This window comes from Parus major, chromosome Z, assembly GCF_001522545.3.
Source record: "Parus major isolate Abel chromosome Z, Parus_major1.1, whole genome shotgun sequence".
Classification (NCBI taxonomy): domain Eukaryota; kingdom Metazoa; phylum Chordata; class Aves; order Passeriformes; family Paridae; genus Parus; species Parus major.
The window spans coordinates 14,234,431-14,258,500 of record NC_031799.1 but is presented as its reverse complement, the minus strand read 5'-3'; the positions used below and the strand labels follow the sequence as shown (position 1 = coordinate 14,258,500).

The 24,070-nt window shown below is 36.4% G+C and overlaps 1 protein-coding gene across 1 annotated transcript in view; it reads left to right on the top strand.

The window, feature by feature from the left end:
- Positions 1-24,070, top strand: part of HCN1 (hyperpolarization activated cyclic nucleotide gated potassium channel 1) — a 194,367-nt gene that overhangs the window by 124,834 nt on the left and 45,463 nt on the right. The window contains exon 4 of the mRNA XM_015615519.2: positions 1,141-1,359. Coding sequence (XP_015471005.1) covers positions 1,141-1,359 — 219 coding nt within the window. The remainder of the gene's footprint in view (positions 1-1,140; positions 1,360-24,070) is intronic.

Genomic DNA, 24,070 nt, shown 5'->3' with positions numbered 1-24,070 from the left:
ATCTTTCTTGGAGTTTTTTCTTTTGGTCCTGTATAGTAGACACTATACTGTATTACTGACTAATCTTTCTTCTGTCATCCCAGTTCCTCCTTCTTTACTTCTTAATTTTCGATTTTGTTCTCAGTTCTTTTTGTGGTAAATACTGTGTTTTCTCACGTGTGCTGCATGCCTGCAAGCACTGTTTGTCTCCTTGTTCTTGTTTCATTCTTTTGGCTTGGAAAACAGAAGAATCTGATAAGGAGTCCCAGGGCATTTTGGAGTGTGTTAAGCTGTCTGCTTTTTGCTGGGAACAGCCCAGCCCCAGACTGTCTTTATGTAAAGCTAAAGGGAGGAAGCTGCCAACATGTTTGCAATTCTTAAAAGCTTATGAGCAAGAAGTCATGTCCTTCCAGTCTACCAGAGAGACTGGGAAGGGGTAGCACATTAGAAGTGCACACAGCACATCAGAAAATAGGTCCTCCTAGGCCTCCCTTTTTTCTTTTTTAATTTTTGCTCTGACTTTCGTAGACTGTGACTGTGAACATAGGATTGCTATGACAGAGAAAAAACAGACTACTTTTCAATTGAGATTATTCCAATATAAACACAATATTAAAAAAAAAAACAAAAAACAAAAAATAAGGATAAGCAGACATTACAATAAACAATACTTTTTTTTTCTGTCCTTGAAAAGTGAAAGGAAGCTAGTAAGGTAAATATGGTTGTGTGTAAAAATTGACAATTCCAAAAAGAAAGAAATAGGGTACAGGGATATGTATTTGCATATTAAAACAAAATATTGTGCTTGATAAGTCTGAGTACTAAGTTTTTTCTAATCCATCTCCCATGGGCTGTAAAATAAAATTGACCTTTAGTCTCCTTGTAATTAGGATAGCACCCACATTTAAGAATATAATAATATAATCCTGTGTAAAAAAATAGTCAATTTTATTTCATCTCACTGTGATAATTATTATCTGTCAGAATCTCTGACACTTTATCTAACAGTTAATTTAGAAGGCATATCTCTTCTCAAACATAGAGGATACATTACCAGACTACTCTGTCAGAGCCAGCAATCTATGATCCCACTAAACAGGTACAAATGTAGTTTTCTCTCCAGCTGCTTGCAGGCTCAGTCACTTGTCTCTTTTCTTGCAGAACGATTCCTGGGGAAAGCAGTACTCATATGCACTCTTCAAAGCCATGAGCCATATGCTCTGCATCGGGTACGGAGCCCGCGCCCCCGTCAGCATGTCGGACCTGTGGATAACGATGCTGAGCATGATTGTGGGGGCTACCTGTTATGCCATGTTTGTTGGTCATGCCACTGCCCTCATTCAGTCTCTGGATTCATCGCGACGGCAGTATCAAGAAAAGGTAACGCATTCTCTCATAGCTCCTCAAGTTCTGAAATGCATTAATGTTTTAACGCTGGAAAAGGTGGTATGGCTTTACGTGAAATAATCTAGTAGTGTGTGAATCCTGTGGCAGATGTCATCGAATATGAAGAAGTTCAGAACACTCCACGAGTTCAGTATATTTTTGCAGAAACCTACTTTGCTTAGAGAGCCAGTCCTTGACGTTCAACTTCCTTTAAACTCTTCTTTGAAAGCTCTACCCCTTGCTTTGGTCTTGCTTTGTATCCCTTTGCTGCATTCTGTAGGTGTTTGATCTAGGTAGCTTGTACAAGGGCCTTGACCTTGGTAGTTTGGGCATGTCTTTACAATTCCTGTCATTCCTTTGGAGTGCAGCTCAGGGATCATCCTTTAACATGTCAAAATAATGGCCTTTAAATGAGGACCAAACCATATCAATTAGTTTTGTTTGTAACTTCCTCAGAGAAGTGCTCAGAAGAGGTCTTAATTTGCTCAGTAGCAGTATTGTTTACATGTGAATCCATGACCCGTAAGATCCTCTCCAGGTCAAAAAGGATTGGGGCCAAAGGTAGAAAAGTAGAGAAAGGTTATGGGAGACAGTTCTTTATGAAGCAGGAAGTAAAAGGTTGTTTTATTCCATGTAAGATTGGAATTAAAAAGACATTAATAGGTACAGAGTTGGATCTTTCTGGATTAAGTACTAATTAAAACTGTCAGTTGTTTAATAAAAATTAGAGACAAGTGTGGATGAAGGCATGAAACTGGAAGATATGGCTGGGAACAATGACATAATAAAGAAAGGATCAGAATGAACCTCAGGAAGTGACAAAAAGAATGAGCAGACTTACTGAGGTGCCTAAAAGGTGACAAAATTCATTATTATGGTAAATGGGGAACTGGAGGAGTCATGCCAGGGGAGAGGTCATAGCATAGTGAAATCAAAGTTCACATCAGCAAATAAGAAACACAGCCTGAGCAGTAGTACTTGGCACGTGTCCATAACAGGGTCCAGAAAGGCAAACTGGGCAGAAATCACAGTATGATGTAACTCAAACCTGAGGGAGAAACCTGGCAGAGACTAAATAGCCAAGAGGGTGACCTTGGCATCTGCCGAGGATGAAGGGGAATGACCTGAATTTTCTGGGCCAGAAAGAGTGAGGGGAATAAAAAGGTAGGGTGTGTTGGGGGATTTTCTTTACAAGGAAGCAAAGAGGGAGGAAATGAGAATGTGTGAGTGAAGAAGGATTTATATACGGTTTTGTTAAGCTCAAATTGCAACAAGATCATGGTTTCAATATATAAGTTCAGTGACAGAAAAATAAGCTTGTGGCTGACAAAACAGCTGTTCAAAACAAGTTTGCAAGCAAGTAATTTCATACTCTGTGATGTCATAAAATATGAGTGAGAATAAGAGGTTTAGAAAGAGAGAAGAGATGATCATTAAAACCAAATGAGTTCTGTTACTGACCATGTTAAACCCCTTTTCCATCTCAGTATAATGTCAAAGGGCTAATCCTGGTAGGTCACCTAACTAAACTGGCTCATTGGGTCTGTTCTGTGAACAGAAAGGAAAGTAATTTTATCCAAACAGGATATTTTTAGGAAGCTGTGGGACAGAAATGTCATAACCATGGACATGGAGTATGACTGCAGTTTCACTAGAGGTTAGGGTCAACATACATACACACATATACACAGATTTAAGAAATCAGTCAGAAAATGTCACTATTCACCTGAAATCTCATCCTAATCATTATCCTCAGACCTTTCTGGCTGCAGCAGCATGACACAATATTTTGAGCATCAGAAATAGAGCACATGTGTAAAGATATCCTTGTATTTTAGACTGTGCTGAGTAAAGCCAGTCTCATTTGCACTTGCTTTGTAAATTAAAACCCAGCAGCAGTCAAGCAGTATTGCATTTCTCATCTTTTCACAAAACAGCAAACAAAACTTTTTCTCTATTCATTTGTTCTCTGCTTTTATGCACACACAAACAAAACTTTTTGTTTATTTGTATTTTCTCTGAATTTATGCAAACACTTTATTAAACATTAGCATAGACATATCTGGCATTTTTCTGCTCCTGCAATTCTCAACAGATTCGTTTTTCCTTTTGCATTTTACTTCTTACTTGTTTCCTGACTTCAGAGGTAAAGAATAGCATGGCATTGGCAATCAGAAATTTAAGAAATGAGCCATAAAGTGAATATTTATAAGCTTTAGAAAAAATGTTTCTTCTTTTCAGGAGCTATTCTTATGGTTATTAAGGGCTAGAGACAAAGGATGTCTTGAATAAAATTTTTTTTCCTACTGATTTCTGGGACCCTGGACGGTGATTTATTTATATTATTAGCTATAACAACTATACAGACTTTTCTGTACATTCTTAACAGTTTCTTTATCATAGTTTAATCATACCTTAAAATAAATCTTTGATTATAGCATAAGAACTGTAAGTCATTACTACAAATTCTTAAAAGAGTATTCTATATTTTTCTTTATTCTGCAAACTAGATAAATGGGAACTTCAAAGACCATTTTGTGGTTCCCATTTTGTCATTATATTTTCTAAATTATTGCCATATAAAAGTTGTTTATATTTCACGTATCTGATATTTGAGAAATACCAGCTACAGATTTCAGAGTTTTAATATTATCTATTATCCATTTTTGGGTGCATTGTTGGTTTTTTCTTCTGAAATTAAAAAATCAGGAGAGTGAGACTTTTTTGATTTTTTTGTGGCTTAAGGGGCTAAGATCAGCTTCTTTTTTTAGACATATATATCTAAGGTTGTGTATTTACTGGCACCATTTTTTCCTTGTAAGAATTATGAAAAATAATTAAATTAACGTGAATTGCTAGGCAACACAGAATGATAGTGGAGGTAAGAAAGAGCCTGTTATTTGGTTATTCTCTGAATAACATCATAAATGTATCTGTGGAATGCAACCAATTAAAGGAAAGTTCTGGTCCTTCTCACACTGAAAGCAGCCAGAAATAAAATATATTCTTAAATCTCCCTCATTTGGATCCTTCCAAAGCTCAAGGTATGCAAAACTAGAACGAACATAGTTCAAAATGGAAGAACGACACACAGGAAGACAGGAACACTATTTCATTAAGCCAAATGTCAAACACCATCTAAGAATTTGACCTGTGCCAAGCATTGCATGCTGAGGGAAATCAAAATATGGTAAGGAGGCAAATACTGCTCCACAGGTTTACTCTTATGGGCCAAAACCAAATGTATCAGAGAAAATTAAGAGTGATTATAAGCCATCAAATGTAGGAGATGGACAGTAAACTTGTACCCTGAAAAGTGGTACAAGAAGGGAATGCATTGATACGTTCTGGTCACACTGATGAAGTTCAGGCTTTTTTCTGCTGAAGTGAGCTGTTCTCACAGAAAAAATGCCTCTCAGATTTAATACATGCATCCTGTATGGATCCTGGTATCCATTAGTGAAGGGCTTATACCTGAAAATGGAGAGAGATGTCAAAGTCAGGAATACTCAATCCATGTCCTCTTTATAATATAAGTAATAGTTTCACAGACCATTCTACCTTAGAAAAGGACTGAATAAATCAACAAATCAATGCCATTTTAGCACTCTCCTTCCTGACTTTGGTGTAAGTCAAAGAAGAATGCAGTAAAACTAAAGGCAGTATTCTAAGTGACAACATCTTTGACATTTTCTAATGTCTAGGAAGTCAGCACATCTCAACAAAGGCAACATTTATTTGAAAGTACCAGAAATGTATATGCTGAACTTGTTAACAATCTAATGTGAAACAAAGAAGGCAAAATGAACAGTTACTTCACAAGGAGGTGAAGAGCATTAGTTAAATATATCTTCCTTTAGATGTTGGCACTTCCTAGTAGGGTGATGTTCGCCTAATGCTGTGAAATGTCGAAGAATTTTCATGATTGAAGATAGGCTAATATTTTCTCTGTTACATTCTGTCATAGTAAAAAAATATCCAGGAACAACAAGCTAATACAGGCAAAACTTGTAGTAGCATACTACAAGATTGCCTCATAGAATAAACACTGTTAAATTAGTTTTATAAAATACCAGGTATTAGCTGAGGAGGTTATTTAATTTTATTTTAGTGATCCATTCTTCTTATGCTATAATTTCATATATTTTGTTTATTCTCTAATAGAACTCAAACCACACAGGTGTTGAAAAAAGAAAAAATAATCAGACCAGTTTTGTCAATTGCAAGTAATATAAGAGACATAAAAATATTTAATCCAATTATATACATGTAGGAAATGGAAAAAAATTACAACTGTCTCCAATGTCCCAAAGGATATCTTCTAATCTAAAATTATTTTATTTCTTAATTTATGACCTTTTAGCATGTCTTCAGTTAAATCAGTCTCATTCAAAAGAAGAAAGGAATTTAAATGTACTGTTTTACAGAGAAAAAGCAGTAACTGTATATAAAGTTAATTTAAAAGCAACCAGTAAGTTGTAAGTAGTAAGCAACTACTACATAATTATGTGATACTGTGCATTTTTACATAGATAGCATTGGGATTTGAAGCTCATATTGCCCATTTTTCATTTTTTAAGCATCAGAAGAAACATTTAAAAAAGAGTAACAGAATTAGGGCAGCAGAGCAGCTTTAGATTTTGCAGTGTGATGCCTTCTCCCAGCTTTTCAAGTCTGTCCCTCCCAGCTCCAGTTTGGATGTCTAATTTCCCATGCAGTCCATGGGGAGCTAGCCGGTACTCGTTGCAAGAGGTAGCAGTGCCTTGGGGTTCTTTGGGGGAGCAGTGGATGGACCACATTCACTTCCCTACCCCTCCAGGAGCCTCTGGTGGGTACTCCATCATCTCCTCACAGCTCAGATCCTCACTTCCAAAACTGGTGGCAGCCAATTTGAGCTTCCTTCTCTCTGCAGTTGTTGTAGGGTGCAGTGGAGGGGCTCTGCCGTAGAGTAAATCAAGACTCATTCAGCCAGTGATGCCTCTGCATTTTCTTAAAGATGAGTGGGAGACAGCACTTCCATGTTTATTTAACAGAGTTTCAAGAAATTGGTGGTTAAACAGAAAGTGGAACGAGGCAGATACCAAGTTCTTGGTGTCTTCATTAGAACTACTTTGGTTCTTAGAAAATATTTCTGGAAAATTTTAAATATTTGTAACTATGTCATCTCTAAGTATCAGGGGTTTGTGTATATCCACATGAGTGGGAAAGGGCTGTTCTGCAGCCACTGGTCATTTCCATCACTGGTCATGATGGAAATTCATAGGAAAGGAAGAGCTATGGCAAATTCAAGACCACATCACTTTTTAACTAGGCTTACACCCGCTTGTGATATATATATATATATGTGTGTGTGTGTGTGTGTGTGTGTATATATATATTTTATTAAACTGGATACAGATATCCCTGCTGGACTCGAGTCAGATGAGGTAGAGTGAAACCTGTTAAGAAGTTTCCGTCACCTACATATTATATGCCATTCATAAAAATCTTTGGTAATTTAGTTGGATGGCTTTTTTTTTTTTTTTTTTTTTCTTAAATTGAGCAGATGTTCAAACAGCAAATTGCAGAGTCTGAATTTTATACACACAGCTAAACTCTTAATAGTGGAGTTACAGAATGTCATTCCTGGATCTGGTCTGATCTGAGCAGAAAAGTACTCATTAAGTACTGATTTCTAAGTTGGGTAGCTTTTCATGGTTTATACATGGTTTTTAAAAATGGAAGTCATGCTTTTCTGGGGCTGATAATAGTTTTTAAAAAGCCTGAAAATACTATAACACAAAAATTTCCTGTGATTCTTTACTTAAAACACAGCCTTTTTTCATTTATAAAGCATCATTTTAGCAATAAGTCATATCATGTCACTGCTGAAAAAGATGAGCTCCTTGGAGGATAAATCTTGTATTTTCTATGCAGCATTGCTACAGTATACTTGCTACCCCAAAGGAATTATTTCTTTGGAAAATTGGAGGTGGTTTAATTTATCCTGGAGTTATACCTGCTTGGGGGGCGGGGGGTGTGGAAACAACAAACCAGCCCCCCAAAAACAAAACAAAAAAAGACAAACAAACAAATGAACAAAACAGAATTAAAAAAAAACAAAAACAAAAACCAAGGAAAATAAAGAAAAACCTTTTTACAGCCTCTAGTTTTGCAGGTTTTTAGAAAATTGTAATCAGCTTACGCAGATGTATATTCCATTCAGCTTTGCCAGAGTGCAGTATTTAAATAGTAAAGATTTTTGGAAGTGTTTTATGAATGATCAAGTACAAGAGTTGCTAACAGTTTTATACAATGTCAGGACCTCAGGACCAAGTATTGATTTTATCCAAAGCCATATCATCATCACAGTATTGTGAATTGTGAATGAGAAAATTAATTATTTCCTAAATATTTAGGCATGACTGAGAGTCATTCCATAGCACAGTATTTGTGGATTGTTTCTGGTAGTTATAATTCCTGATTTGTGAGTTTATTTGTAAGTCCAGGGTACCTTATAGTTAGAAAAGGGTTTGTAAGTGTTGCCCTTAGGATTATTTCTAAATCATCTTACCCTATTTTGGCATACATCAGGGCACAGACTGTTAAATGGGTAGATATAGTATTCCTGGCTTCTGTGAGTCTTATTGGTCCTTGCAGAAAGTAGTGAGATTTGTTAGAACAAAGCAAGCTGTTTAAAGACACTTGGTATACCTCAATAGCAAAACATTCTAAAAGGGAAAAGACACCTGCATCTCAGAAAAATCTTTTCAGATACTTCATGTCACAGGATGTATTCTGTTATTTGATAAAACATGCACATAAAATTAATTTTTATTAAAAATTGTATATTTTTTTTTTATTTATATGCATCTATTAACTTGATGCATAATTAAGGCCATGATGAAATCAACCCACTGGTATCTCATCGGGCTGGAGCTGATCTGTCTCCATCACTTGGGCCTGCTCCAGGAGTGGGTCACACCCCAGAGCAGGATGACCTGAGGTGCCACTGGAGCATTTCCTCTACGGCTTTTTGGCTGTCAGTCTGGGCTCTGAGGAGACAAGGGCGAGAGGGAAGTCTTTTGCTTGGGATAACAGAGGATTTATTGCTCTGGGGAATCTTGGGGGCAAAAGACAGAAAATGTGAGCGTGCAGCAGCTGAAATAGAGAGGTGGTTCCAAGGGAGGGTACAAAGCATCAGCTAATCAGAGATATCCTGGGGAGGGTAAAAGGCAGGGTTCACAAAATCATCATCCAGTGAGGGAGGTAGGGGGGGAAATTGGGTCACATGGACTAATCAAATGTTGAAATTCAAGGGATTTCTGAAGTGGAATTCCAAGCATGAGGTGGGCCTAAGACAGATTGACAGGAGACTCAGGGTAGATTGACAGCATGGGGTGGGAGGGTCTCATGTGGACCAAACCATCAACTTGGGCAATAACAGAACACACCATTAACAAGAAACACACTGCAACACATTGACATATAAATGAATATGTAAATTCTCAGCCATGAGAACCAGTGTGGGCTGTGCAGGCAGAAGCTTATTCACTGAGCATGAAAATATTTATTGTGTCATGATAAAGCCTTCACTGCCATCACTGCTTTCTCTTTCTCATCTTTATCAGTTTTTTTATTTATAATGATTACGTGGATTTTTGCTGCACATACTTGTGATATTGACATTGATCTTCACAATTTTTGAAATGGGAAAGAATGATAGATAGCATTGCAAAAACCAAAGAAAAAAATATTTTCTGTCTTCCAATCAAAAACCCGAAGTTACTCCCCTTTAATGATGCAACATAGGAAAAAAATATTTATTTATTTTTTTTCTCTACAAGTTGAACCAAATATTATGTTTAGTTTGAGGGCAAGGCTTTGGAGAGAAATGTAAATTAGTCAGAACATTCTCACTGGACTGCTTGCCTCTTTTGTCCCAGTACTTCATTATTGTGTTTCATCTTCTCATTATGGCCAGTCTTGCTGGGGTAATCGGGCTGGTGATTTTTGCCTTTCATCTCTGCAAAGGTGATTGGTCCCTCCTGGCAGCAGGAACTGTGCAAGCCAAGTGCTCTCCACCCGGCTGCATCATACCTGTGCCAAACTGTAATAGACTCCCACTGCTTCTGGAATGACAGATGGGACTGTCTTTGATTTATTGCTGTGTTGTGGGTAATTTACCTATAAAGTGTTCTGCTGTCTTGCATTATGGATTAGGTTTCTAGCAGTTTTCCATCTGAAACTGCAGAGCAAGCTCATTACAATTGCAACCATGTTCACGATGACTATATAAAATTAGCTGTGAAGGCATGAAGTTATTCCAGAGTCAGATTTTACACACAATCTGCTTTATTTCCACAGTACTTACCATGGGTTCCCACATTAAATAGATTTAAAAAAAAAAACCCAAAAAGCAGAGAGAGAAACAAAAAACCAAGAAACTAAGTTTTGGGCTTCAAACTTACTGTTCAGATACAGCACAAGTTACAAATTTAGCAAGAGAAAACTCTGATTCACAGCAGATAGGTATAGCAGGTAGCAATTATCCAAATTACACTAGGATTACTGTGCTTATGTCCTGTAGGTGGGTGGAAGAAAATAGCAGTCAATATTATATAATATTAGGAGTGAGAAAATATTGATTATTTTTACATTGGCTTGTAGATCATAGTTGTTTCCTTTGTTTCTCAATATTCAAGTTATTAACACATGTATACTTTGAGAACATAATCATTTGTATAAATAAGCCGTGGAATATTCATAAATGCTTTGGAGTGCAGAAGATAGCAGAATGACCAAAACATTTTCTCTGCAAATTAACATTTTAAAATCCCTTTTGTATTGTTTTGTGTGGTAAATTAACAGTTTAGTCCAAGTATTTGCTAATCTTGAAAAAATATTGTAATATTAATCCAAGAAACCTTTATTAGAGAGCAGAAGCAGTAATAAATATAGAAGTAGAATGCTTTTATCTCCATTTGTTGTCATAAAATACACTAGACCTACCTTTTACATCTTCTGCTACCAAAAGAAAATGAAAAACCCTTCAGAAAACATTTTTCTAAATGCTAGTTGCTTCAGCATAGTACAAAGAAGTTTAAAATAAAAATTCACACTGCTATGTTTTCACATGTTGGGGTTAGGAACACATAATTTTTATAAAAGTAACTATACAGTCTCCTTCTAGACAAAATATTTGTTAGTCCAATGCCATTTAATATGGTCAGCACCGGGTACCTGCTTGAGTCAAAGCTTCACTTCAGAATTTGATGTGAATGTAAAAGTGATTGTGTAAGTTTTGAGGAAAACACTTGAGTATTTTTTTAAAATGAGAAGTGGAGTCTTTGGGTGTTTCTTTTTAGGCATATGAAGGAGCTGATAACTAGAATTATGGAGTTAATTCCCCTATGTGGGATACCTCCCAATCCTTTTTAATTTTTCAATATTGTTTTAGGCATAGGCCTTTGTTTCCCCTGATTTTTCAGGGAATGTAAGTAAGAGAGAGGAGAGAATGATCACCTGGCTGAAGGGTCCATCTGTCTTTGTTACTGCTTTATTCCTGCACAGCATTAGGTGATGTTCAGCCCATGTTTGGGCATCATCAGGCTGCCCACCAGAAGATGGACATGGCCCCACCTTAGCCAGGAGTACCACTGACACAAGAGGCAACCCAAAAAGCTAACTCAAGGAAAATTGAGGCAGAGAGCCCTAGAAGATGACTGGTCAGTATAACAGAGGTAGTGGAAAGGCATCTCTGGCTATGGTATGTCTGCAAGGAAAAAACAGTTTGAAATGGCAGGAGCCAAAGAATATGTGAGGAAGTGAGGATGAAAGAAACAGCAAGGACTGCACCAGGGGGTAGAGGATGTTGGCTTGTTTTAGGGAAGAACTGTTGTCAACAGAGGAGCTTGTATTGAGGGATTTGTTTGATTGTAAGATCCTTTTGCTGTAGTACATGATGTTATCTGAAAGAAATTAGGAAGTCATTTGACGCACTGAAATTTTGGCAGAGATGGAGATGAGCCTTCTATTTCCACCTGCATATCCCCTCACTTTGAACAGCAGCTTCTATGTGTGGACAGTACAAATAAAATAATAGAAGAGATCTGAAGTGAGGATGATCGATGAAATGATTACCTGGATTACTATATCACATTACCCAGTTCAGCCAGGCAGGAAGTTTTGGGTTGCATGGGCAGAGACAAGATAGCATCTGATAATCCCTGCTCCATCAGGTGCAGCTGCAAGGCAGGCAACAGTATTTACTCTTCAAGCAGTGTTGCTAGAAAAAAAAATCTGAAAGTAAATGGACTGGTATAAAAAGGGGAAAAAAGCGATTTAAAACTCTAATGAATTATATTGGTCCATTGATTTCAAAACAAAGCTATAACAGAGAATAATTCTGAATGAAAAACAATAGCACAATAAAACCAACAGTATATGTAACAGAGTAAATGAAAAGACACTTTTTTATTGTTGAAAGATTGCAGTTTAGATTTGTTTGCAAAATATTTAAGAAACAGGCTCTTGCTCTGAAGAAGTTTATGATTTATGTAGAGATAGTAGAGAACAGTATAACCTTGTAAAAGAGTGCCAAAACCATAAATTATTTGTGACAGACATAAACCTTAACTGTTCCTTGTTTTTTACCTGAGCTTTATTTTATTTCATAGTTTCAGACTGTTTTCATACAGTCTACCAGTACTCCCACCAATGCCCATGTCTCCTTCTAAGGTAGACTCTGCAGCTGGCCATTTGTACTCTTCCTCAAAACCCTCCACATAAACTGTCTATTTTGCATGGTTTAGAGAAGACAGGACACTCATCTAAACCTTGCATCGTGCTTGACATGGCAGGAAAAGAAAGCTTTCATTTTCCATATGATTCAGTATCACTTAACGTCAAGAAAGTTAGAGCTTCCTGGGGAGGATGCAGTGATGTAATTACCTAGAATAATGTGAAAAAGGAAGAAAAAGGGAGGAAAAAAAATGAATCATGAAAGCACTGTGCTGTGGCATATACATTAATATGAGGTGTAAGCCCCAGTGCATGTGGCTTTTAAATTTATGGTACAGTTCTGAGCAGAGGAGGGATCAATCAGGCAGGCTGAGAAAAGGAGCTGTCTCTGTCTGCAGTGGCTGAAGGCAATTCCTCAGTGTGTTAGCCTGGATTTCTGCAACACACCAGGGCTAAAGGCAGAAAATTGCTCAAAATAAAGTTTAACACTATAACTTACATTATATTCTATTTCTAACAAATTCTTCCTGGGTGGCAGAGAGAACTTCTGTTTTAGCCATCAATATGTGCTGTGAAAAACAGAGGTGACAGCTTATATTTGAAGTGGTTGGTGCTTTAGCCTTTAAAATCATTAGGTTAACACCTAATTGTTAGGTAGTTGTTATTTATAGTGAAGTTCTTATGTAGCACTGAAGTTTTAGTGGAAACAATATTCTTTTTCTGTAGTTCTCAGGAATCGCAGAGCCCTTGTGCTGTATTTGATTATGACTACTCAAAACTTCACTTTCTGTGCAGTTTCAAAATATATTGATTTATTGGGCAGACTGAATTCTGAACTCTTCCAGATCTTTTCCAGATTCAGTTTAAAAACAAAATACAAATGAAAAGGCTTTTCTTGCCTCAGCACCTCCTTACTTGTATTTTTCAGATAGCCCAGTTGTAGCTTTATTAGGGATGCACTGCTGTTCTCTTTGCAAGGTTTCCCTTGTGGTCTAGAATATCTCTGGAATATCAAATACCAAATATCTCTGGAAGAATGAGAAGGGGCCTGGTGATCTTTTATTTATTTATTGCATGCTTTAAACTGGGGGGAAAAAAACCAACAAAACAAACAACCAAAAAGGCCCCTTTCAAAAACAACTTTTTTTTTTTTTTTTTTTTTAACAGTACCAAGCATTTTGCATTGCCTAGAAGGAAGAACCCTCCTTGGCAAGGCTATGCAGGTGCTTCCTCAGCTTCAGCAGGGGTCCTGCTGCCTTTCCATGAGACAGTGTTGGCAGTGCTGGTAATGGTGTTTGAGGGACTAGTTCAGAGTAGAAGTGAATTATCAGTTAGCCCAGAAAAACAGGATTCATGGCAGACTATCATAGTCACAGCCAGTGGTACTAGAGTGCAAATTGCTTCTCCTGCCCTGGAAATGAATGATCCTTCATCTGGCCCTAAAACTAAGGTAAATTTTGCTAAAAATTGATGCTGAGTGGTCCTAAAACACTTAAGATGGGAAGAAATATATATGCACTTTATGAACCATATTTCTGTAAGTGAAAGAAACTGTGAGAAAACCTTAGGTCTTCAGAATTGTTTGTAGAATTGTTTAAGAGCCCCTTATTAGCTTTTTACTCCTTTCATGGTTTTTCCATATTAGAGGTCCACTTCTTCAAAGTTCTTTCTATTTCTCCTTTTTCTGAAAGAAGGAGAAAAAGAAAATAAAGGTATTACTTCACAGAAGCTCCATTCTTTAACAGCTACAGCTCTGTGACTTCAGTTTTGAATAAACCCACTTATACTGAATAAAAGACTTTCTGTAATGTTTCTGCAGAAATGTTCAGCACAGAAATACAGTAACATTAATTTGATTAATATCTCCATAGAGATGTAGGAAGCCTTCCACTATTACTAAGAACTGTTGTCATTGTTTTGGAGACTAGAAAATAAGACCTACTTTTCGTGTAGGATTTGATGCATTTGGATGATCGAATGGTTGATGCATTGAACTATGTCTTCATAACCAGAACTATTACAGGAATCATTAGTCTATTTCTTTGAAGAAAGTTATAAATTGCCTTAAAATCTGTTCTTTGAAGAATGTGTGGCTTTTCCATTGCTGATAGAGCCTGTAGTTGTCATACATACCTCATTTTTAATCTAATTAAAAAATTAAGTCATTAAAATGGAAGGGTTTTTTTTTTCCCTGTACCTAGTGAATAAGTTCCATCATTCTGGAATGTAAAAAATCCTGTTGCTCAGTCATTCCTCTGAAATAATCTATAATGATGCTCTTCAGGAGAGTACAAAAGGTTGCATGAAGTATTACTTTCCTGCCATGGCTGTCATTTATCAGAGAAACCTACAGATGCCATAAATTTATTTCTCTAAGGATGTCTCTGAAGTGTGTATACTTCAAGACTATAAAAAAGTAAGGGTAAGAAAGAGAAGATTACAGATAATTTAGAAGAAGGAATGAAACAAAACAGCTGTGAACATGAAGATGAAGAGCAGTTTGTCAAGACTGTTGCAGTTATTGGTGAAGAATGCACAAATATTGTGTGATACCGTGTGTTAAATTCAGTCTTTTAGATGAAGCTGGAGACCTGAGCAGTTTGACAAAGAGTCTTAGATTATCTAAAAAAAAAACTACAGTTGTCATTTATAAGCAGAAGGGCTCATTGTGTCATGCTACAGTATATATATACCTGTATGCTTAAATAAAATATGCAAGTTTTTACATTGCAGATATTAAACAATAGTTCATAGAGTAATAATAGTAATAGTAATAATAAATGAGGTTACCTGTTCAGAGCAGAGTCTGGTCTCCTTTAAGCTCCTATGGGTCTTAAAAAATCTTAGTATTTCATTTTTCTGACATTGACTCAGGTGTTTACATGTGAAATGCCTGCAGGGATTGCAGCCAATGGCCCTGTGTAGGCTTTTCTTCCCCAGGAGCAGCATCTGCATGGGATGACTCCCTGTGCTTCCCACCCCCTTAATTCTATGTAAGTGATCATGCATTCCTGGGAAAGCAAGGTGAAATGTGATCATCTGCATCACTATTTTCTTATGAGGAAGAAGAGTCCTTTCTGTGCTTTTCTTGATGCACATGTAATAGACAAGTAGACAAGATACCAGGAAATGCCCTGCCCAGCCTAGAGGAACCATTTCCTCATCATTAAGACACTGCTGTGAAATGAGGGAAGTTTTGGGTCTCTGAACAGCAATACTTCCCTTACCTGAGCAACTTTACTTACTGAAGAACCATGTTTTTTCTCCCTTTAGCTTTGAACAGACCTTCCCATTCATGATAAACTTACTGCTGTGCAAGTATCTTGACATGGAAGTGAAAAATGTGAAAATGGCTGCATTAAAAAGCAAATTCTTTTTGATGAATTGGCATTTTTCACTAATTAATACAAAAATGGGAACTGGGAAGCCATAATTAGGTTTTATCAGAGATAAAATTACCAGGATCTGCAGCTGTATTGTGCAAGTGTTCCTGTCTTGTGTGTGCTGGTGCTGCTGGTAGCAGAGCTGTTGGCACAACACCAAGCAGATGTAACAATTACACTGTTAATAAAACTTTCTTTCTTCTCCTTTTCATTGCAACTATTAAACAATAGATACAACATTACATAATTTTGACCTAATTATACATTTATATTACTTTTTAAATTTCTGCTTCAATTTGCTTCTTGAAATAACTGGATTTCCTGTAGGTGAGATGGTCACAATTAAATAATTGGCATGCCAATTTAGCTAAAGGCATTGTGGGACACACAGAATTTAGCATTATGCAATGTTTCTGTGCAGCAGGATTAATGGGTTGACATGAAGCCCATGTCAGAGGAAACCAGTGCTTCTGATAACCAGACTTAACACACATCTCCAAAACACTTACATTGGAATGGAAATAGGTGACTGACAAGTGTCCATTCAGTGCCCAGGTCCAGACCTCCCTGTCGTGGACCCTGGAGCTGCACAAAGTGCTGCTCGTGCCTAGAACTGAACTGAAGTGACCCAGCAGAGAAGAGCTGATCCCTCTTGCTTCCCCAGACTGCTTGTCTGGGGAAAGACTCCTTTTGTCTCCTTTTGTGCCTTCTAGGCACTTATTTTAATGTATATTCTTTCTTACTGGCACAGTAAATTGAAAAAAGGGAAAAAAAGAAAAAAGAAAAATAAATTCAAGTTGTTTAAAAGATAAGGAGAATTGTTCAAGATGACAGGATAGCTATTAAATTTCACTTCAAAACTGGCAACTCTAAGAAGGCCATCACAGCATATCTGATATTTTTAAATAAATTGTCATCGTTACAGTATCTTTCTCATTAAGAAAGAAAATCATCTTGCCTTAGACTTGATACAGTTTCACCAAGAGTAGGATGGAGGAGAGATGTTTTTCTTTTCGTGCCTTGAGGCTCCAATTGTTGTTTCATTAAATCAGAGTCCTGTCATTGCCTCTGTGAAGAGAGGAACTGATCCTGGTTTTCATGCTGCTTCACTCCCCTTATTAAAGCAGTAAAAAGCAAATTTGTGAAAGATAAAGAAAAGTCTAAGAAAACAAATCCTATTCAGAAATCGCCCTATAACTTAATTTATTTCTCAATTACAGTAATTGAAAGGAACAATAATAAGAGATTGTGTATTTTGTGGCAATTGAAAGGCAATGTTTAATTACTGCTTGTAAGTAAAATGACAGTTTAAAGCATTCTTGTAAGCAGCAGTACTCTTTGGGGGGTAATTAGTGAAAAATAGATGGTAAACAGATGATAGCTTTTAGGCTAAACAAATCACTTCAGTTCCATCTCATGATAAAGAACTATAAAAATTAACTTACCATTAACATACCATTCAGTAGGAATACTTCAATTTTATTTTGATCTGTGTTTGATTATAAACTGTTTTTTTCTTTATGTGTGCAAATATTTGTATGTTAAGTAAAGTAGCAGTAAAGAAAGCAGATTGTAGGAATATCTCTTGAGCCCTAATAAATTCAGCTTACAGTGACTGTAGGATGGACAGGTGAGCTTATTGCTTTGCCACTATCAAAATAAGATAACCAAATATTTGACTAGCACATGCACAGCTTGTTGTCTTTTCTGAACACAGACAGATATCTGGTCATTTAAGAGACATCTGAGCTTACTCATCTTTGAGTTACCAACACAGGTAACCATCCTGAGAGTTAAAGTTAGTGCTAACTTTGGTCTAAGTAGTCCTTGGTTGTGGTGGTCAGGTAGAAAATTCAGCTGGCTCATGAAATAGCCATTGTATGCCAGAGGTCCATGCATAAAACAAGAGGTGTTTCTAAAATGGAAATAGCTGGTTTTTCCAGTGTGGTTGGGGAAACATGCAAGAGAGGGACAGGAATTGCAGTCTAGTCCCCATTTGAAGCATGGAGATATTTCAACATGCAAAACCTTCCTTTCTTTTCCTAATAATACCAATCAAAGAAAGGATGAAAAGCAGTATAAAAAGATGAACTATGCAAACACCAGACTTAGACTAACCTATGCAAGGTGCACAGCAGTGTTCCCTGATTCCTGGTTGAATTACCATTGGAGAGCAAAAGCCCCTATGGCCAAAAACTGCCTGAAGCCCTCTAGCATATATAAAGCTGTAGCCTAAAGAGATTATTTTTAATCTTCGGACAGAATGAACAAGTCCACTCCTGTACAGGTGAAAAAAACTGTTCTATGGAAGAGAATGAACACTCCAAATAGGAAATACACATTATCAGCTATGGGAGATCATGCTTTTAAATGGCAGGTGAAATTGAACAGACGTTGAGCTTAAACACTTTAGGAAAACATATCCAGAATTCTTTCTAGCTTGGGAAGGTGCTCTTGGCCTTTCTCTCCTTTCTGTCCCCCCAGTAATCTAAAACCCATTCAGATCCTAACCCAAGGGCAACTGGTCCTTGTGTTTACATAAGTCCTTGCAGTAAGAAGGAATCCTCGTTAGAGAGCCAGGACCCCCTCATGGTAAAAGAGAGATGGTCAGTGATTATGCTCTCTACTTCATTCTGCCTGCTGGTAGCTGAGCTCCAGGCTAGATTCATCAGCACAGCTAATAGAGAGCAGCACAGTCTATTACTGTGTGGCTCTTTAACTGCAAGTCAAGGCACACCAGCAGTTGGGTTGGACTGTGAGGCTGACAATGACTGCAGAAAACAGAAAATAACTTTGGAGACCTTATATCATCCAGATGACAGGTTCATCAAATAGCATGCTTTGCAGTATCAGAGAGGAAGCATGTAACAACATCCTACAGTGGCTAATTGCCCTGCCCAGACTCCCACAGTCAAACACTGGCAGGGCTGGAAATACGAGTTACCCATCTTTTCTGAGCAGGAATACCAGTCTTTTACACCATTATGTGTCAGGACTAATGCTTGTAGCTGATGACATGTTAAGGAGTTAAAGAAGAGAAAAAAAACAGGTTCTCAGAATAAATGTGACAAGGAAAATTGAAAATTTGTTAAATAGACATTAATAAATATAAGCTATACAATTCTCATTCCTTCCCCATTAATCTGCAATTTCATGTCTTTTATTATGATTTTAACATAGAACCCACTTATGATGTTAGATTGGAAATTCCTGCAAACGAAGGAAAGTACAGCCTGGTGTCTTTGATTGTCTGATATTATTAAAATTCTTCCTAGGACAAGCCTCAGATATTTTTTTCTAGACACTATTTTTACTTATATAGATTAGATTATTCACTTAGCAAACTGAAGTAATATCATGTTATATTCAGACATCCAACTGCACACTCAGCTAGGGAGTTTGTACTATTGAATGTTGGGGTAATTTTAAAAGATTGTAAACAATTATTAAGTGAAAAAGAAAATTAATTCACTGTTTTATATGAGAGAGAAAAAGATACCATACAAAGGGGGATATGTACAGTAAGAAATGACACATACTTTTTGGGGGGAATAATGTAATTTGAATTTGCCTTTTTAATAGCATTGCATAATAGAATAGAGTTTAATTACAACATCTAATAAAGTGTTTTAGCAAAGTAGCTGCTCTTAAACTGCACAACGTTTTATTTTAAAATAGTATCTTTAGATCTTTGTACAGTATTTTGCAAGTCTTATTCCTTTATTCTTAAAAAGTTTATTTTGCTGAAAGATTGTTTTCAGAAAGTGATATTACATTTTTTTTCATATGGAGAAAAACTGTTCTCATAATTTTTCAGCATTCATTGCACTTGCAGTTACCCTTCTATGCAGAAAGAAATTTCAACAAATGAAATATAGATATGATGCTTAAAAATTAATTGCCTGTGAATTTTTGGTCAGATGAAACTTCAGTTCTTTTGGTTTCTTTTTAAATTTTTGTCCTCAGTGTAATTTGAGTGAAAAGTCAACTCTCAGCTGAATGCCAAATGTAAATGTAGTAGACATTACTGTCAGTTGTAAATCAGATTATTTTTATATGTTTAATGTTTAACTAGAAGTTGAAATTTCTTGAATATTTATTAGTTAGTGTAACTCCCTGATTGTTCGTTTCCAAGTCCACCATGCATTTGAATAACTTTGAGAATGAGGCAAAAAACCTCTCATGCCTTTAATATGGCAAAGCTTCTCCCCTTGTGCAATTTGCAAATGTGTGATCATCCCTCAGTTCTGTACTTCTCCATACAGCTTGTGCTATCTCCAGAGCTGAGCATTGGTGCTGCTTGAGAGGGAGGCAGATATTTTTAATAACAAGCACACTTTCCACAAAGCAAAATTTTCCATGAAAACCGTTAACTTTTAGACACTCCAAGAAAGTAATTTTTCCATTAAAAAAAAAACCAAAACAAAAACCAAACCAAAACAAACCACCTAAACTACATCAAAACCCCAACATAATGTTATTTTACCTTATAACATTTTGCATTTTGTTTTGGGTAGCTTCAACATTACACTGTATTTGGCTATACAGTTGTTTCAAATGCCATCCCTCTTGTTCTTTGTCACAGGAACCCTGTTGAACCTTCCCTCTTTTCCTCAAAATTTGTCTGTCTGGTACCTCCTGCAGAGAAATGAGGGGCCTAAAACTCTATGAATATGCAAATTTTCTAATTGAGTGTTTATATGCTTTGAAACAATTCCCTGGGGCTCTTCCCCCATCTACACCCCAGTCCTTCTGAGCTACTTCAGAAAGATTTTCTGCTTTTTTTTCCCACTGGAAAATAAATAAAAATGTGTATTCAGAAAATAAAACCTTGAGCTCAGCAAAGTGAAGGACAAGAAGCGAGTCAAAGCTCCTCAGTTCCTTCAGTTTGTTTCAAGGCCTTACAGCACAGCAGCACAGAGAAAAGGGACTTTGATATCAATAATTTCTGAACTGTAAAGCCAGTGAGCTGTCATAAGGATTAGAAAATTCTGGAAAATTGTTTTTTAGTGTTTTAAACTGCATTTATAGAAACAATCTACCACTAAAATCTAGTTGAATACTATAAAAGTATTCGGGCTGTCCCCTTTATTCAATGCTTGCTTGAAAACCTGTTAAGACCAGCTGGTTTTTGAAATGCTTGTTAACTGTCAGTCACCTGAATCCTGGGTTGAATCAGTACAAAAACCTTTTAAAGGTGGACATTTCATAATCTTTTTTTTTTTTATTATTATTATTAGAATGTAGTCCTTTATACATCCAGCCATTCTGTAGTTTGGTGCATTTTCTCATCTGCTGGTCATTGATGTGTTGGCATACCATCCACCTTTCCCATACTTCAAACCAGGAACAGCCTCATTTATTACCCTTCAATACAGAGCACCCACGTGCTTTTCTTTTCCATTAGAAATCTCAAATACATGGCAGAAGGGGCTGGAACTAGACAACCTTTAAGGTGCCTTCCAACCCCATTCTGTGAATCTATAAAAATCCTCACCTGGCATTTGGTAACTAAAGATTCATCAGTGCCTCCCTGTAACATTCACTTTCTTTGTTTGATAACCAAATTTGTTAAATTTGTTCCTTTAAGGCTGAAACTGTTGTAAGGGTGAATAATGGAACCCGAAAGTTCAGTTAGATCTATTGGGCCATTTACATGTATCACTGCAGAATAATTCATTTAAATAAATGAATTTTTGAATGAGGTTAATAACCACTTGGTAATCTCCCTTTGTTTATTAGAGACAATCAGGATAACTGGTTTAAATTAGGGACTTAGAGAAAACTGAACTAAGGTATCCAATTTTTGTTGTCAGTCAGTTTTTAAGACTGTTTAGTAAAGAAAGAGACCAGTCTTAATTTTGTAATTCTAAAAGATTCTGTTCAAAGTCCAGTTTTGGTGATAGTCAAGTTTTCTGCCTTTAGATTTGCTTGACTTTTTGAATGTAGTTGATAAAAATTTACAAATATGAAAATCATTTATGTATTAGGATGTACAGATGTTTCTGGGATCTCTTCTGTGTAGATATTTGCCACGTAGATCATAACATGTCACCCACACAAAACTATTTGCTTGAGGTTATATACATATGTAAATATATATATATATATATATATATATATATACCTCTCTCTCTCACAAGCAAATCTGGTGAAGGACAGCAATTTTCTTTGCCATCACGTGTGCTACTGCCAGTCTACACCCCACTTTGAATATTTTGGTCCAATTGCAAGTTTTTGAGATACCAAAATACTTTGAGATACCTGGAGTGAGAGGACACAGTCTCAACCGTTTTCCAGGGGAGTTTCAGGTTGGACTTTAGGAGACATTACTTTATAGAAAAGGTGATTAAACATTGGAATGGGGTGGTGCCCAGGGAAGTGGTGGAGTCAGTGTCCCAGGAGGTGTTAAAGGATGTGGTACTCAGTGCCATGGCCTTGTTGACACTGTGGTGTTCAGTCATAGGTGGGACTTGATGATCCCAGAGGTCTTTTCCAACCTAACTGATTTGTGATTGTGTGGTAGAAAAATACCTAAAGGCCATTAGGCTTGTGCTAAACAATGGCTTGGTAGGTATAAAGGTTGGTTAGGATGGTGTAAAGCTTCAGATGCTAATATTACAGAAAGATGAAAATAAAATGAACTGAGTTTTAAGAGATGAAGTAATAGTAATAAGATGAAATTCAGAAACTCAAAATCCCAGGACTCAGGTACTAGTACAAGCTGCTGTTACAAACTGGGAGATGAAGAGCACAGCAACTGTAAGTGGCAAGGAGAAAACAAGAAATCTGAGTGCTGAGTGAGCTGCTCATAAAATGGCTAAAATCAACATGTTTGATGTGTCTTGGTTTTCCAATAGATGGGAAAGAAATCAGTATAAACTACAAATTGGTGATACATGCTCTGAAATACTATGTACTACTCTAGTAAATGCACTTGGATAAAATTGAACTCGAACTAGAACAGATGAATGAGAAGAGGGCCAATTCTGAACAAAAATGCTGTGGTCTGAACAAAAAGCAGAATCAACTACCTGTTGAGGCTGGGAAGAGACACAATTGTAGTGTCAACACTATAATAATATATAATGTTAAAACACTAATAATAAATAATATATATTGTTAAAACAATAATATAAAATGTAAAAACACTCCAGAGAGATCCACCAAAAACAATCTTTTGAAACTGCTAGATAATTTTGTACTAACATTAGTTGATTTAAACTGCATTTGGACCAAAGTTTAAAAAAAGGTTCAGAACTCTATTTGAGTTCCGAAGCTTCTTGAAATAGTATGTGTGTTACTTAGAAAGGCTTCATCCTGATCCTCCTCTTACCTTTCTACTCCTTCTCAGTGAGTTAAATCTTCTGCACATTTTAATGCTGCATAGATTCTTCTTTAATACCTAGTAGGCAAGTATTTTCAAACCATTTTAAGAGCACTGATGGATTTGTCTCATCTACATTGTGGGATAGAACTTCCTTGATTCAGTAGAAGGATTTCACAAATGATCCTTGCTTTCTTTTACATTTGCAATCAGTATATAGGATTTTAATTTTTTTTCCCCCACATTTCATTGAACTTTGTATTTGCAAAGGTATGGCTTTGCCTGGCTATAAAGCTCAATAAAATGCTATTTATAGTTGCTTAGATTTTTGGGGCAAACTTTCTTAGAGGTGAGGACAGAATTATTGTATGAAGTGCAAAAAGCCTATTTTTCAAGCTGGACTTTGAACTGAGGGTACAGGGACCTAGGTTCCTTGAAGAACTACGCAGTTGTGGAAGTTGTTCAGTGTTGACATTTTGGAAAAATCTAACTTTGGCACTTGTGCTTGAAAAGTATTCATATAATTTAGGTGGGACCAGTTCCAGGCACATGAAAATAATCAGTTTCATGTTTTTTAACTGACATTATTGATGTATTTCAAATTGTTACATCATTTATTGTATCAAGGACAGATTGCTGAGCTGTAAAGATTATTAGGACTGCACGAAATTTTTCAGTTAAAAATGTCAACTAATTAGTTACGAAACTTTTTGAGGAAAGGATCTGGTAGGCTCAACATATATATAATAAAATATCTTGTGAAAGATCAACATTCAGGTTTCTGTTTAACTAGTTTCATTGGGATTTTTTCTATATTGTGATTTAACATTATATTAATGTTAAAATATTTTCCGTGCCTCAGTTGCAAATTGTTATGCACAAAACATACTTCATCTCCTTTGCCTTTTTCCATACCTATTTTTTTTAAGGATGACTGTACTTTCTTAACCAATTCTATTATGGACCCTGTATAATTGATGTCATACTCTTCACCTTTTGCTGGAGGAGCCCATTAGCAGAATTTTGCTACATACAAAGAGCCCATGAATAATATTATGTCTGAAACAACAAGACTCAATTATTACTGGGCAGCGTTTTGCATTAAAATACATGAAATGTTACTTTGAAAACTTTGAAATCCACTTAGCAGTTACCTATTTCAACTATTTTGTAGCATGTGTGGATATTTTCATTTCAGTGATGGATATAAAACAGATATAAATCAATGAAATTATGGCAGTGCAATATATAAATCACATTAATATATGTACTC